Source organism: Montipora capricornis, chromosome 3, assembly GCF_036669925.1.
Source record: "Montipora capricornis isolate CH-2021 chromosome 3, ASM3666992v2, whole genome shotgun sequence".
Lineage (NCBI taxonomy): Eukaryota > Metazoa > Cnidaria > Anthozoa > Scleractinia > Acroporidae > Montipora > Montipora capricornis.
Window position 1 is genome coordinate 17,649,102 of NC_090885.1, and position 17,500 is coordinate 17,666,601.

Here is a 17,500-nt window from a genome sequence, read left to right on the forward strand (position 1 = left end):
GATTCCCCCACCCAGATTACGTCAGACCACAACACCGGGGACTACGTCCCCTACTCTTATCGAATAGATTTTACTTTTGACTCCAGATTATTTCACTGCCGAAGACATTGAAATGATGGACACTATATACAAGACGGTTTTAATGACAGAGAAGGACCGAGAGCAACGAAAAGCGCGGGTCAGAAAATACCTGGGATGGGTGAGTCAAGAAACAAAATTGTTAACTTGCCAGTAGATCTGAAGGATATAGGCTTGGGGATTGGGGAATACCTCCCTTGATTGATTCACACATCTGTGCAACACGGGAAGGAGGTAGAACAGCAACCTCGTTTCCAGAAGAGAGACTCTGGGAACGAGGTAGGTAAACAAGATCAGGAATCAGCATAACAACACAAGGCTGTAGATAGTTTCAGGGCAGTGACACAGGTATTGAGAAAGAAAACGGCATCATCACTCTGTTGGCTTTTGATTGGTTTTAAGGAATATTCTAGCTTTTCCTTGACCAAAACTGGCAAGCGAGGGGAAAACCACTCGGAGCAAGTCAAAATGATTACATGTACATAGAACGCAAAAGACAAAGAACGTCTACAATTTGCTCGGGATTTCGCTAAATTCGGACAAGTGTATGGTAACTCGCCACGCAATTAGTTAATCCCGGTTTGAAGGAGTTTGTTCTGGGATGGGTGACCTGGTAAAAGACATAGTTTTTACTGGGTTGCCAGTATGGCAAACCCAGTCGGAATCTGTGTTTAAAAAGTCTTGCCTGTCACTCCCCTGCTAAGTGGTGTCTTTGTGCATAGTCTTCTGTGCGTATTTTGTTAGGTTTGAGGGGGCTGGGGTAATGCGTAGCTTGCTCTGCACAATTAACCTGTAATGGCGTCGGAAGTCATTGTAACGCGAATGGCGTTTTAGTACATCTTTAAAGAAAATATACTCATATGGAGCTCAAGAATGTAACGTCAAGACAGGCGGTGAAACATAAAGATCTGGTAATGGACGAGTAATGGACTTCGACAGCGTGAATCTTTCGCCCGTCGAGCCGAAATCAACATGAGCTGTACTTTTAATATTTCGCCAAGGTGGTGTTACGTACAACACTGAAACCAAATGGAAATTTCTCTGGTAACTTACGGGTGCAACAAAGACAGAGGAGGAATCGAACACCACCAGTCGATCTGTCACAGTGATCTCTGTTGTGTCTCACAGTGTTTACTGAAGTCGCATCTATTTAAAGTTTGCCTGTTTGTCTGGCAAGTAACATTCATTTTGTACTCAACTCTGCAAAGGTTAGAAAAAATTGGAATGAAAGCTTGTTGTCTCTTTTGTGCTTTATTATGTACGGTCAAGGTTATTTCGAAAAGGGTTTGAAGTGAACTGTGAGAAATTTATTTCATTGCATATGCTTTGTGATTGTGTGTTTCGCTTGCACGCACGCAACTGAAATAGGAAGGGTTTCTTGCCTCTTATAGCAAATATGTTGCTTGTTTCAATAAATGTTTCGCTGAAAAATATTTCTGTGAAATTTCCAGCTTTTGTAAATTTATCATGTTGTGTAATTTTCGAGCTTAGCAAATTTGCATACATGTGTTGAAATGTGATACGGGGAGAATTTTTGTGGTAACGCAAAAGTCACGAAAATAAACAGGTCTGTTGGAAGCGTGCTTGAGTTTCAACAAAATGACCCGCAAAATCGGCAAAAGATTGTGACGCTGATGAATAATATAGTAGCTGCTATTACCAAAACGATGGAATTACCTGGTGATAAATAACCTTGTCTTGGAGAGTAAATGTTTGATTTTCCAGAAACAATGGTCAACCTCTGAGAGTTGGGCGATTGTGATCTTTGTGTTGAATTCGCACATTTCTTGTCAAAATCTATAACAATTGAAAGAAAAAGAAAACTAACAAAAACAAAAACCCGGTATCTAAGCATAATTTAACAGAGATGCTTCACTGTTTCGCGAGTAAACATGCCGCGGTAACTTGATCACTGCGCCCGCTGAATTCGATGTGCGATTTACTTGGTGCAGCCAAAAGTACAATTACAACAAAACAACTAAAATCTCCCAAAATGTTTTTCGCTGATTTCATGTCGTAAATTTTGTTACCGATGGCAAAATATTTTATTCTCGATCGACCGTCCTGAAACTTCCTTCTGCTCATCTTAAAAACTGTGTATCCATATTTATTTACTTTTACATCAATAATTGTTTTGCATAAAGCAAGCTAACAAAATCTGTATCTTGCTTGGTTCGCATTTGATAGCATTAAAATAGAATTTTCGGTCCTATGCTTCTGTCGCCCATCCAGTTACTAACCCCGGCGGATAGGGTTTAACTTCAGCTTTAAACTTTTGTTTACAAAGCTGTCAGATGTTGTCAGTGCACGCTTACACTTGTGGTGGAAAGAAGTTGCATGATCAACATGTCAGCCCAGAAGCCAATGTTTCTCGATTCTCTTTTATTTTCTTCAATCTCTCTGGGTTCAGTACTTTGCTAGTAACCACATGTCTTCTCAGGCTATTTACCCAAGACTTCTACCATGGCACTACAATGATAGACAAAACCAAAACAATATCATGCACTGTTAGAGCTACATATTACGCAAGGACAACTTGAATCTCCTGGAAGACAACACACAGCTCAGTTGACATTATGGAATAAATCGCTGTGTTACTTCACTACCACACGTAAGCAATGCGTGTCAATTTTTTTAAAGAGGACAGGAATTTCTTCTTCCTGACAAATGATTAATTAATAGGCCGGTAGCCAGGTTTTTAACCTCAGAAAAGGATCTGTTTCGTCGTACGAACGTGTGAGGACTTGTGAGCCAAAGGGCCTCTGCTGGTATGACTTCTGGGTGAGCCCTTAAATGGTCTTTAATGACCCCCCAACTTGAAAAAAATTGCCTGGAACGCTGCACGTACCACAGGCAACCCAGTGTACCCTCACGGAGGGTCTAGTTTAAACTACAGACACGTTAACGGTCGGTATCCCCCGTAAACAGTATTGTTTTTTTTTGCTTTCGATTGTTTAACGATGTAAAAGCACACTATTTTGGCAAATCACGAGAGTGGCAAAGCAAAACCAGTGGAATAGCAAACTTGCGAAAATCAAGTGATAATGCGCTCACAGTGTCATCTCTTCACAGTTTGAAAGAATATTGACCACTGATGAGACGAGGATTTTACTTTCTGTGCCGTTGACCAGTGGCGACTGCAAATTTCTGCAAAGCATGTACATTCCTGCAACTACGAGTCAGCGTATACTTGATTTTACAGGGGTAACGAGAGAGGACATTCAGAGCTGTGGAATTATTTTCAAACTGCTTGATGGTAAGTAAGGGAATGACATATTTGTTGTTTCAAAGAAATGAAGAATCATCCAGTGTTCGCCGGGATTATTACTTACTGGGTCATAGGTCGACTTGAATTCATAGTAACAACAAGAACAATTTAATTTCATCTTGCTTACATATTGTGCTTAACTGCTGGACTGGACGAAAAATACAGAAACCTCACGCTCTTGATCCTACTGCGCATGCACAAGAAATTGTGTCACAGGAACAATCAAGAGAAAATGAGGGGACAGAGAAGGAGGCTCCCGGTCCAGCCCTTGGGATATGTCATGTCCACGAAAGTTATTTTTAGACGAGCGGAAGTCTTCCGAGACGTCCGTATGCAGGACAACCTCGGTCCAATGTTTGAAAGAAAATAAATATTCATCAGCCTTCCACGTGCGCCATCATTTTCTCTTTTCACTAAGAACCTGAGAGCGAGGCAAGATTTCATGCGGACGTCTCAGAAGACAGACTTTCGCTAGAACAAAGACTTCCGCTCGTCTAAAAATAACTTTCGTGGACATAACATATCCCGGCCAACGCCTCAAGCCTCCGTCTCTGTCCTCTCATTTTCTCTTCGAACAATAAACTAAGCATCAATTTTAATTTTACTTGCTCTTACATTAGCGAATTCTGAGGATAAATTGCCATAGAAATTGATTTAAAAGCCGTATTTTGCCCTTGGCGCCAACTGGAAAATTAGTGACTTTCCGTTGTCGAAATCTTGGTTGTTTGCCACCTTAAAAGCACTGTAAAGCTCGAACAGGCCGGGTCAAAGAATACCTTCGAAGCCACAATTTGACCCAAACAATATAATTTATACGATTTGTGCAGGCGTTTTTCTGATTGGCGGAGATTACAATGCCTCACCTCACGCGTGCAGCCGTGATCTTAGGAGTGACCGCTGGCTCATTTCTCGAAACAGCGGCTGGTAATCGAGCCAAGAAACAATGAAGCTTGCATCACCTGTTTCAGTGTTTGCATCAGTAGTTCTCTTCAAGGGCTTAACTCAGTTCCTCTCAAAAGCCACTGCGAAAACAAGACATATATGGAGCTAAACTCTTTATTATCCCTTACGCAAGAACATGCAATGTGTTCAAATTGAAATTAATGTCAAGAACCATGAAGGCTTAGAACAGTTTACTATGAGATACTTTGCCTTGAAGGCTGTAATAAAAGAAAACATGTAATCTTTCTGCCACGCGCTGTTCAAGTAATTTGTATCAATATTGCACTTATGGATTAAAGTGAAGTTTTAAATAAAGAACGATGAGTCAGACAATTCAACAAGACTGGAATGAACAAAAAACTAAATCTCTTGACAACCGCCCTTCTGCAAGGCGATCACACGTTCTATCCCAGGGAGACAGGTAACTGTTTCATCGATTCTGGAACAACCCTCAGGCTAAGTAACCTTTTGCTAGTTCCCTCCTTAGTCTGATAGCTGATATGTGACAGATAAATAACCCAAAGTTTTATGAAACTAACACAATTTGAAATTTACCCCTTAGATCTGCCTGACGAGGATTGGACAGAGCTCGAGATGACACTTGACGCTGCTGAGGACTAAAAGCATTACTATTTACGTTTATCGCCCTATGTAAAGGAATCCAGGTTCTAAATCCCGAGTCGGGGACTCACGGGTTCCACCAAAATAGATCCCGGATTCTGGATTCATACTATGGATTCCGGATTCCACGCTCTTGATTCCAGATTCCAAAGCCTCACATATGCTGGATTCCGGATTCCTTCACATCGGGCGACGTTTAGCTGTCAATAGGGAGCTTATGCAGGGACAACGACGCCGCCAAAGAGAACGTCGTCTAAAAATACTATTTCGCGTTATTGTAATAACTTCGTTACAACCCCAGGTCGTTCGGAATCGAAAGTGTGTATGAAACTTGCAGGAATAAAATTGGCATGAATTGTTTGGTTGTTTGGGGAGAAAGTGTATTAATGTTTCGTTTGGTTCTCACGTCCTCTACACAACCTGAAAACTGCTCAATTCACGTCGTTGTTAGGACGAGGACGGCAAAGAAATGCACCAAAATGAAAAACGGACTTGCAGGGAGTGCAGAGCTTTTGTTTTTGCTCATTAGAGTTATTTTTTTGTTGTGTTCTCGTAGACGTTGTCGTCGTCCTTGCGTAAGCTCCCTGGTTGTTCATTGCGTGAGTTGACATTTGTGTCATCAGCCTTGATCGAGACTAATTTGCCTTATTAAAAAGAGATTTTCTTGTCGCTTCTTTTACTGCGTAATTGTGAGAAACAAACAACTTGTTGGAAAATCCCCTATTTTCTTCTGAGCACTTGAGTAGTGTAAAATTTGTAATAAAGAGTGCCTAAAATTAAACAATATTTTTGTTTTTTGTTTGACAGCAATTGTTGGATTTTTGTATTTTTAAAGGTGGTTTTGAGGATCGAGTTATCCTATGACTTAAACCGATGCAAAGAGAGAACAAACTGCTCCAAAAGGTGTCCGATCCTTATTTCGTAAGATTGCTGATTCAGTATTCTGTCAGTATTCTGTATTACGAGACTGTGTTGAAGGGGACGAACTATTAACGTGTGGAGGCTTTGGTTCGCGGAGAGAGCGAATTCAACATTGTAACACCCAGCGATTTCAATAGAAAATTAACCTACAAAGCAACATGTTACCATCAATAGTACCAGCAAGTAAAAGATCTTTGTAAACGAGCGCAGTTGTAGCTAATGATAGTTCAGCCCCATCGTTGGCTTACGCTACTGTGTATCTTCACTTTTATCTCGGCTTGCAAGTGAATACATGCCCATTTGGTATTGTTTAAAGGACAACTTAAGGCCTAAACTCCAACTGTATTATTTTTTTCCTTGATTATGAAGAAGAATGTACTGTAAAAATGAAGTCTTGATGCTTGCTTTTGCTTCTCCCTTGATATGAGCAAGAAAATTGAGTTTGAAGTTACGTTTTTCCTGCTTTTGGGGCCTCATCATTGTCAGCTCAAATTAATTATCAGCGGAATACTGTGACATCACTGTCAATATGAAACTTGATTAAAGGAATATAACAGACCTACATGGTCTCCCTTTTGTGGGTTTGTGCTTACAGTTTATAGGATGAAGAAAGTTGAAACATTAACCGTATTCGTGGCCAAAGCTTCAAAGAAAGAAATCCTCAATTTATGGCTTCGGTTCCCCCTTCAAATGCAATGAAAAATATTCAGTTGTTCTTAAACTGTTGACTATAAGCTAAAACCCCTATTAGGCGTAAAAACTAATATTGTCACCGTGTCCCTTCCATTTACCACATTTAATAAAGTAATTGTCGGCCAAAGTTAAGCTTAAATGAACGCTGAATAAATCCCTCGCTTTGTTTGCTTTGGGTGTATGCGCTTCTAGTGGAGACCTTTGACAGAATAGATGTAGTTTTTGATGACATCAGGAACGCGGATGAGAATACATCACTTAAGCTTAGAGAGCCTGGTTTTTTTCCTGTGGAAACAATGTTAACATTATATATGGTCTATTTACGAACTAAGACGTTTTAAGATAAAGTTTATAAAAATTCTACTCCTTTGTCTGTTGTAGCTTTGCGGCCCGAAAAAGCCAATGGTGACAGGTGACACTACGTTCCGCCTGTTTTAGAAAGCTGCTGCCCGTTTCGCGAAGGAAAGAATTCCATCTTTATCTTAAAAATGAAAAGCTCTCCAGAATCATTTTGCATGTTGTTTCATTGAAAACATGTAAAATAAACCAGTTTTCAAAACTGGCGGATCGCAGATTCACAATTGGCTTTTCGGGACTTTTGCTGGTCTTTGAACAGATTTACAAAATAGGAAAGAACAACATCATTTCAAAGTTTCATTTCTCGAGAAACCGCCTTGGTTTGCAGACACAAAAAGATTTATGGCCCTCGTAATACGCCCGAAACTTTTTGGGCGTCTTTTCAGAGACCTTATATTTCTCTCTGTCTCCAAAGCCAGGCCTTTCAGATACACGAAACTTTGCAGTTATGTTTTTTCATCTGGTCTTGTAAATCTGTTGAAAGACCAGCTTTCTAAAATGGGCAGATCGTTGCTTCGAAATTGGATTGGATTTTCTGGTCGAAAACTTAACGGGAATTCAGTGTTGATGCAGTTGCGCGAGAGCACCAATGTGTCCCAGGCTCTTGCTGGACTCTGTCACACTAGTACGTGGGTTGCGTTTCCTTGTTCTCTGCACTGCAGCGAAGTTATTTTGCACCGGTTTTCTCGTCTTATTAAAAGAAAAACAGTTGATTTGTATTGATTTGCTGTCTCATCAATAGGCCTTTTTCGATATAATAAAATTCAGCTTGAAAGAGAGGTGTAGAGCACAACGACAATGGAAAGTGGACGATATGTAATTCATTCCAACGTGTTTCTATTCTTTTTGTCCTCACTGCCTCACTATATATCAAGCTGAATATTTGATATTTCGAAAATGGCCTATTAGAGATCTTCAGTGCTAGGCTACATTGAGACATAGAACGGAGCCGGGATGGCGCAGTGGTGAGAGCGCTCGCCTCCCACCAATGTGACCCGGTTTCGATTCCCAGACTCAGCGGCATATGTGGGTTGAGTTTGTTGGTTCTCTACTCTGCTCCGAAAGGTTTATCTCCAGGTACTCCGGTTTTCGCCTCTCCTCAAAAACCAACCCATTATTTGATATGTGTTGTTTTGACTCGATTTTTGTACCGTGTTCCCAGTTAGTCCCTGCATGAGCGCTAAATACACTTGACAGTCAAAGTTCATTATAATTATCGTGATTGTTATTGACGTTTGCTATAAGGAAACTCGGGAACGCCAGAAATTGTGTTACGAAACAGGCCATCCTTCGGAAATTTTCGTTTCCATCTCGAGGAAGACGAAGCAAACCATCTATATCAGCGTTTTCCGCTACAGTCTCGTTCAATTTTGTTGATCTTAGAAAGAAAAATTAGTCTTGCTCATTTATTTTGAACTGCAGTCGAAATCTTGTGATCGCATGTACTAATACGTCATTCTAGTACTAATTCTAGTATAATCATAATAATGATGAACTTTATTTAAGTGTCAATTGTATCAGTTTAGCGCTTGGGGACTAGTTGGGAACACTGTGTAGAAATCAAACTAAATCAACTATCAAACCATAGGATGGTATTTGAGCAAGGGGGAAACCGGAATACCCGGAGAAAAACCTCTCTGAGCGCCATCCTTGCTCTTGGATAAATCGAAATGACTCGCAACTTTCCAAACTGAAAGTGTTTTATTCTGGCAGGAATGATAACTGCGCGTAAGCCGCCATTTATAGCACGATAGATATTGTCATGATACCTTTTTTGTCCGATCATGATCTTGTGGAAACCGAAAGGTTCAAAAGCGAAAGGAAAGGTCCGCTTTTATTTCCTTATCTGGTCATCGCTCCTTCCTGCTTCATAGTCTTCCCGCTGGGTCCGTTGCTTGATATTCAGTCGAATCCTTGAATTTTATTCTTTGGGAATTGAACAGCAGCGTTGGTCAGATCGTAAAGAAACAGCTGTTTCAGCAAGTATTTTTGCAGTAAGTATTTACTAGTTCTTTACAATACATCCATACTCTAGTTGCGCCAACTGAGTTCACTAAGGCTTTGTAAAGAACAGAGAAATTTCGTGAAACGCTAAACGGCAAACGACGTGCTGCTGCCTGTCGAAGAAGCATGAAAATCTGAGGAAGTTCATCGACATTTGTAGGTAATATGCCAGGCAACGAAGGAGCTAAAACTTAAATTTCGGATATGATAGTTCCCCCATTGTACCGAGCGAAACTTTCGCCCTGCTTCCGTAACCCACTGATGATGTATGAATTCGTAAAACGTGATCCAAGAATAATTTCTTTGCCTTTTTTCTTCTCATAGATGAGACACAGATAGGATAGATGATAGAGAGGAGATAGCCCGCTTAATGTATGAATCCGTAAAGCGCGATCCAAGTATAATTTCGCTTTCTTTTTCTTTTCATAGATGAGACACGGATAGGATAGATGACGGAGATCTAGAGGGGACAGATACTAATGTCACGTTAAAAAACACTTTTAAACGTGCCATCTGGAATAGCCAAACTCTAACCACGCCATTATAGTTGTGCGTCTAAGAATCCTACGTTGAAGGGCCCCTTAAAGAATTTCGTTGGTATACTTGACTGTTTATTTTCCCCTCCAGTCCCCACGAAAACGTAAGTTTTCGTTAGATACAGAGACACTTGGAGCACTTTTGTTATTAGATGTTAGTATAGCTACCATTTATGGAGCTTTGTAAAAGCTCCGTGTAAGCTCTATTTACACGGAAATCTTTGGAATTATTTGGCCTCCAATGTATTTTAAAGTAGTCAAAATTACTCTGGAAAAGGTTAGCAACCATCGTTTCGCTACTGTTTTACGAGTATATCCTGAACTTAACGGACGTCTTAGAGACACTACAGTGATTCCGATGACAATTTCAATTTCAGTTTGAGATCATGATCGAGGAGCTGTTTCATAAATTTACTAAGGAGAATTTCGGTGATCCTAACTACTTAACGCTGTTACATGGACATTCAATGACAGCAAAACCTTTAGCTCTGTTAGTCAAACGAAAAAGACCGATATGGAAACGTCCCTTTGCGAAGGAGGAAATTAAAATTCTCGCTGGCCTGGAAAAATACGTTAACAGCAATCATGAAGAGGACTATCTGAAAGATGTTGAATCAAAGTTACAGAAAAAGCAACTGTTCGAAAAAGGGAGTGATCCTCCAGCGGATAGGTATGGGTTTGTTTATAAATGAATTAGGTTGTAATGATTTGTGTGAGTTAAGGACCACGGAGCACGGAAGTCAAATGAGGTGTTTTGACTTCCACGGACCACGGAGCCTGGTAACTAACCTTGAAAAATTGTGAGTTATTGTCTGGAGTAGAAGTTTCGACAAAGTACAGAAAATTAGTAACGGACTGCGACGGCCAAACTTCAATCAAAGGCTCCAGGCAATTTGTGAACTGAACGGTCCTCACTTTTGCCCCGAAAACCGACTCCACCCAGAAAAATACCAGTAGTGATCAATTTTAAAACTAGTAATAATCATGAATTTGTAAAGTGCGTTCGATTTCTAGTAAAATAATAACTTCATTAACCGAGCCCGGTATAAGACGGAAAAAGGGCCAATATTCCCCAGAACGGTCCCCAGCAAGTGAGGTTAGTAAGTTGTTAATTGTATGGTATCGTTTCTTTGAGCAATCGGACACTTCTCCGCTTTGTGAATGTTCGTAATCTTCGTCTTCCAACAGCGAAGTTTAAACGGCATCCTTTTACATTAATTTAAAACTAAATTCCGCTTGCTATAATTGTACTGTTGCGATGAAGAGAGAGAGAGAAAACATATCGAAACGGATCGTTTCCATGGTTATGGTCCGTACTGTAAAATCCCGACCAAACAACAGCCAATCATAGTGCTCCGCTTAGCCTGAGAATCGCTTGCCATATGATAATTTAGAAAACAGTCCTAAGAAAATACGCGCTGATTGGTTAAATATCGTGTTTCTATAACTCGATGGAGACAGAACTAGCGCAAGCTGTTGACGTACTGATGGCGCGAGCAAAAAGATTTACATTTTGAATTTACATTAGAGTTTACATTACATTAGAGTTAACAAGTTGTTTTCCTTTTTTTTGTCGCGTTGTTTTCTAAAAGAAATAGAAAACATGTACTCCGTGTTTCTATCGAGTTATAGAAACATGAGTGAAAGTTTGGGAGAGCTCGAAAAAGCTGTGGAAACACTCGCCTGTGGCTCGTGTTCCCACAGCATTCTCGTTCTCCCAAACTTTCACTCGTGTTTCTTTAACTCGATAGAAACACAGTATATGTTTTCTATTTCTTAAATATTTGATTGTACTGATTGCCCAAAACTGTTCAGGAAATTTGAATTCTGGGTTGCCTCTTTCAGGCAGTGTCATAAACCAGTAGCAAAGTTGAAGCAAGCTTAAAATTTGGTAATGGACTTACAATGGCCACAGAAAGCGCGCGAAAAATGAAGCCTCGTTTATGTTTAGGTGAGTTGACCTGTATTGAGCCTGCAATCCAATCGAAAACCAGTACCTGGTCAGCGGTCAACTTAAACAAAACCCGCTGACCTCGGTGAGCTCTAAGCTCTACCCCGCGATATGGTCACGTGATACTGGTCAGCGGATACCTTGTTTTGACAGGTGTCAATTGATCAAAACATGGATGTCCAATATCAAAGATGTGTGCGGTAAACTAGCATGATACTGGTCACATTGGCATACATGGACGAGTGGACGTACGTACAGACCGACGGACGTACGAACGGAAGTTCGATGACGTCCTGGCTATAAAACCAAAATTTCTCGCATCGAGGGGTTACCATATTTTCTTAACTATGGTGCTCGCGGAGCTCCGCTAATAATACTTTTGCTTGTACCCATTGCTCAAGAATATTCAGAGAAGTTGAATTCTGATCATAAACCAGTAGGAAAGTTGAACACAACAATGAGGCTTAAAATTTGGTAGTGGACTTACTAACAATGGCGATGGCCAGAACGATTAGTAGAAGGAACCAACAACGGTTTTATTACCGTTGTATTGTAAAAACTGGACAGTTGACCTGAGCAGTTGCAGCTGGCTCCTTCATGGGCTCCATGCACTTGCATGAAATCGAGGCGGCCATATTGGCCATAGACAATAGATTTCGTACCCCGAGCATCGAGTTGAAATGTTTGGGAACGAGTTTCAGTGCGCAAAAACCAAAAGTTTTCAATTCGGGACTCAACATGGCCACAGTGCGATTAAGGCCAAACCCTGAAATCGTACAGCATCCAGATAGAAGCGAAATGAAGGGTATGCATTCTCGTAACGTCTTGTCTGGGCCCAGACACGCTTGATCTCGAAAAGAACAACCATATGCAGTGTCATTACTATTTGAATGAAGCACTTGGAAGACAGTCTTCCATTATTTATTTATTTATTTATTTATTGATGATTTGTATCTGACGTCACGGCGGCCATGTTGGTGTACAGAACATGCATTAAAATGTCTTTTGGGAACTTGACGCCATTATTACGCAAAACTTTGTGAGGCCATTTTCTAACGTTTTGTACAACAATATAGCCGTCTCATCACGTGGATGCAAACGAAGAATATATTTTATATCGAGGCATGACTCTGCGAAACGCTAACTCTGCTTGAAGTCGCACTAGTTTGCTGAAGTATGCGCAATAAAGCTAAACACATTAATTGGATGACTTTGGCCACACATGTGGCGTGTTTAATTTGATCCAGGACACTTAATTGTGGTCTACAGGATTACCATTGTTCAGCAAAGATGGGGCGAAAAAGACGCGCCCACATTACTAAATGTACGCAATTAATTCGATGTCTGGTGACAGGGGATGGGGGGAGCGGGAAAATGTTTTCTTCGCGAGATACCAACGGTACGAGGGCCACGGGAAGAAGGGCGAATTGCTCCAGAGAAATATCTTTTAAACTCTAGGGAACGCCCCCCTTTATTTCCTGTGGTGATACTTGACACATACCAGGCTTACGGATTAATGCTTGACCGTCGTGACTTGTCATAGATAACATTATGCGTGCACTGAATGTTTGGTTTTATATCGAGGCATGACTCTGCGAAACGCTAACTCTGCTTGAAGTCGCACTAGTTTGCTGAAGTATGCGCAATAAAGCTAAACACATTAATTGGATGACTTTGGCCACACATGTGGCGTGTTTAATTTGATCCAGGACACTTAATTGTGGTTTACAGGATTACCATTGTTCAGCAAAGGTGGGGCGAAAAAGACGCCACATGCCACCGATTGTGGCAGCCCCACCAAGCAAAAGCAGAGTTAGCGTGGCGAAAGAAGTCGGATAACACAAGAATTATGAGAATCATGCTGTGGCTAATAATGTTATATATAAATTGCTAGCGACAGGCCTGTGTAGTCTTAACAGGCAAGCGTGAAACCGCAGCCCTTGCCTGACCGGCTTCAATAAAAAATCTAAGAGCACGTGCAACGAATTAAGAAACCAAAGGAGTTAAAGTACTTAAGGACCTAAGGGAGAGCGTAAAGCCGCAGCCCCCGCCTGACCGATGGCACCGTCAGCCGAAGGCTCGGACAAAGTAAACATCGATATTTAAAGGGTGACATAAGGATGAACGGAGGAAAGTGAAATCGCAGCTCCTGTCTGACCGACTTCAGTAAACCTCCAGTTATAAAATATTACAAATGAGAAAAGCAATATTATAGCAAGTCCTTTATAGTTTTCGATGTACTTTGATACCTGGCTATATACTGCAAAGTTAAAAAGTGGGCCGCAAAGTAGCAGCCCCTGACTGTCCTACTTTAGTGGCCACACGGGAAAGGACAGCAACATAGCAGCCCTTGTCTGACCTACGGAGCTGTCAGGACGTACGAAATACAGGAGAAGGACGGTCAAGCTTAAGTCAATTGGCATTGATACTTTCAGATCTAAGGTAAACCTTAAAGGCGTCGGATTTCCATCGACCAAGAGCCCTAATTTGCGCATCAGAAAAACCCTTGTCGGCAGCGTGACACGCGCCCCCGATGCGAAAACTGTGGTTTTTGTATCGACTAAGGTCTAAACCGCAATATTGGAGACAACGCTGAAGCTCGGTATTTAATTGATAGACAGTAATAGATGTCTGATCAGAATTACAAAAAAGAGGGCCAGGTCGAGTACCTCGTACCTCGCAGTACTTAAGAAGGCTTTTAACCGGGCAAAAGATGACAGAATCATCCCGAGTAATTAGGATATCAAATGGCCGGTGGTCAGGATTATGTTTATGATCAGTGATAGTGATCTTAGCCGTGCATGGGTCGCCATCACGCAATAAAATTTGCAGATCTCGGTATTGGACAACTGAACACGCAAAACGGGTGCTCTTGGTCGAAAGCTCGCCAATTCGGAAAAGTCCATAAAAAGCAGTAAGAAACATGGCCGAAAATAGAGTGCGTTGAAAAGCCGAAGAGTTAGTGTATTCGAGGGACCGGACGAGCTCATGCAACACTGGTCTTGTGATGGGCAAACGAATATCTGAATGTCTTTGACGACTTAAGGCTGTCAATAATTTTTGTATAAAAACGATTTGGTTGGATCACAAAATCCTCCGAGTTTGTGAGCGTAAGAAATGGCAGAAAGATGTAAAGTTATCGTAGAATAAGCCAATTTTCGGAAAGAAAGATATGAAATATAAAGGGGGAGACAGACAGGAGATAATGGCAACGTGGGGTTAGGGGACCCGTAAAATTGAGCATAAAATTGACGAAAGACGGCCCACGCGCGTTAATAGGATCTCTGGGATCCTTTAGTTAATGCTGAGCTCAACAAGCCACTCAAGTTAGAGACCAACTCTTGGGCAGTAGGTTGTCGGGCACTGTAGTTGGATTCTGGTCTACATCCGGTGAGAGTTCCTTGAACTTTGCTACCTGACAACGTGAAATGTAATCGGCGCGAGTATTGTAAAACCCGGGAATGTGTTTTGCGTGAAATAATACATTGTGTCTGAGGCAACTTAGCACTAAATCCCTGATCAACACCATAATACTCTGATGTTTGGACGTCTGCTTATTGATTATGTCAACAACGGCAGCGTTATCAGTAAAGAATATTACACACTTATCAGCCATTAAATGTCCCCAAATGTGTATCGCAAGGACAATAGGAAATAACTCTAAAACTGCAATGTTATAAGATTTCCACGTAACTGGCCATTCGCCGCCGAACCAGTGCTTACCAAAGACAGCCCCGAAGCCTATTGAGCCCGCTGCATCGGTATAAAGCTCAAGGGTATGCGACGTTTCCCATGTATCTTCGAGGAAAAATGATTTACCGTTGAACTCGTCTAAAAACCGCATCCACAAAAGGAGATCCTGTTTCGAGCCTTTACATAAACGAATATGGTGGTGTGGCTGTCGGACGCCCTTGGTAAGATCGATCAGGCGACGAAGAAAAGCACGGCCCGGGACAATAACTTGACAAGTGAAATTTAGTAAGCCTATTAAAGATTGAAGTTCTTTTAGCTTCACTGTGCGACGTTTATAAAAATTGTGCAAGAGCATGCGGCATTTTTGAAGCTTTTCATCCGGTAGACGCGCTTCTCTTCTCCCCGAATCAAGGGTAATGCCTGCAAATTGCAATACTGGGTCAGGGCCGACGGTTTTGTCCGGAGCAAGAGGTACTCCTAGATGATGGCATAAGGAAATAAACTTGCCCAAGTCGGCCTCGCTCCGGTCTTTGGTTTTAGCAATAAACAAAAAATCGTTTAATATGTGCAAAACAGATGAGGCACCCAGGCGATGAATAGACAACCACTCCAATGTGGTACTAAAAGCTTCAAAAATGTTGCATGAAGAAGAAAGACCCATGGGGAGGCACCGGTCAAAGTAATACAAGTTATCGAACTTCATACCTAGCAAGGAATAGTCGGCAGGATGAATTGGTATAATACGAAAAGCCGACTTGATGTCGGTTTTAGCCAAAAAACAACCTTCCCCGGTGGCTTTAATGGCTGGGATCGCATCACTAACGGATGCGTATTTGACAGAGGAACAATAGTCAGGAATAGCATCATTAACCGAATTTCCTTTGGGATAGGATAAATGATGAATCAAACGAAATTCAGATGGGTCTTTCTTGGGTACAACGCCCAAGGGAGACGTACGAAAGTTCGCAAAAGGGGGAGTTTTAAAAGGACCCACAATTCGGCCTGCGTCGCATTCCTTGCGCAATTTCATTCTAGCAATTTCCGGTTGGGCGAGGACACTTTTGAGATTAGGAGATTGAAAAGGAAGCCGATCACCAACAAAATTAACACGAAAGCCACAACGGAAACCATCGACAAGAAAATGCTTTTTGTTTTGCTCATAACAGTGTAAGAGGCATTCAAGCCTGTCCACCCTTACGGGGGTTACTGGCGGGCTGTGAAGGGCCTGATACTTGAGTAGAGTTTCCTTTTGGTTTAACTCCACTATACCGCTGATGAGGGGTTTGTACTGAGCATTGAATTGCTGGGTGCTTTGCTCCACATTTATAGCAAACGTGTTCGAACTGACACCCCTGGCAGTGTTTTCCGGCATGAAATGTCTAACACGTGCCTCGTGGAAAAAAATTCGAACGAAAATGCTGGCGTCTCGAGGCTTGGGGCTTATTGGGGATCGACTGTGATCTCCGAAAATTAGCTGAGGACCTCAACCAAAGTTCCCAATGTATTTGATCCCATGGATATTTATCGGGTGCAGATTGCCTCAGATAACGAAATTGTTCGTCATACCAGAGCCAATCCCCGTTCGACAAAGCAATGTCACGGACTACCTCGCAATACTTCATCAACTGCGGGGTTTCACTCTGGTATTGCTCAGTATAGACCGAGACAAAAATGTTAAAAGCCGAAACCCACTGTTGTATGTGGGAAACCTTCTTTGTTGCGTGATACGGCTCAAGGGTCAGCCGCGGCTGCTTTGATGGCCCAGAGGAGGGGGTCATCGATAACGCATACTTATCGATTTGAGGGGTGGATGCTAATAAAGCCCCAAATTCCACATATTCGTTAGCCCAGATTTTAGCTTTAATTTTGGAACCCACCCGGGAACTAAGATTTACTGACACGCTAGTAAAAATTTGTTTAGGTTGCACATTGTCGGGACCCAGAAGCAGAGAATCATTTCTTGTACCTGCACCGGTGAGGCTACTGACATGGCTGCTCACAGCTGAAGGGACGCTATCTGAAGACAGGTCGGCTTGAGACTGGCCTGCTAATGTTGTTTCAAGCGACGTGCTGTCCTCAAACGTGTTTTGTCTCAAGATCTCGGTGAGACTGTCCTTAGATAATGCTGTTTTCACCGCTTCCGAGATGGCCGTCGATATGGTGGCGGAGAGAGCGTTTACGTCCAAGGAGACCAAACCGGGGTTGTTATTAGTTTGTTCAGGGAGAGGTGGGACCGTTGCAGTCAGCTCTGATGTCCGCACTCGCTTAGAACGTGTTTGGCGGCCTGTCCTCGATGGTTGTGCGGGACGCTTCCTATGAGGCATGACTTATCGATAACAGATAAAATTAGGTAATTAAATACCATGGAATGCTGTTTGATTTCGAAAGAAAATTGATAAGAAGGAATACGGCGTAATATGACAAGATGAAATTCCA

General features: G+C 41.8%; 3 protein-coding genes and 1 pseudogene across 4 annotated transcripts in view; 3 read left to right on the forward strand and 1 right to left on the reverse strand.

Annotated features, from left to right (window-relative positions):
• The window catches only part of LOC138042466 (uncharacterized), a 25,790-nt gene extending 19,457 nt beyond the window's left edge, over positions 1-6,333 (forward strand). The window contains exons 5-7 of the mRNA XM_068888365.1: positions 87-199; positions 3,151-3,334; positions 4,851-6,333. Of these exons, the coding sequence (XP_068744466.1) occupies positions 87-199; positions 3,151-3,334; positions 4,851-4,909 (356 nt within the window). The 3' untranslated portion in view covers positions 4,910-6,333. The remainder of the gene's footprint in view (positions 1-86; positions 200-3,150; positions 3,335-4,850) is intronic.
• The window catches only part of LOC138042467 (uncharacterized), a 244,564-nt gene that overhangs the window by 109,962 nt on the left and 117,102 nt on the right, over positions 1-17,500 (forward strand). The window lies entirely within an intron of this gene.
• LOC138042471 (uncharacterized) overlaps positions 8,735-17,500 on the forward strand; it is a 34,629-nt gene continuing 25,863 nt past the window's right edge. Inside the window, exons 1-2 of the mRNA XM_068888376.1 lie at positions 8,735-8,874; positions 9,798-10,090. Coding sequence (XP_068744477.1) covers positions 9,807-10,090 — 284 coding nt within the window. The 5' untranslated portion in view covers positions 8,735-8,874; positions 9,798-9,806. The remainder of the gene's footprint in view (positions 8,875-9,797; positions 10,091-17,500) is intronic.
• LOC138042472 (uncharacterized) lies at positions 15,979-17,388 on the reverse strand (annotated as a pseudogene).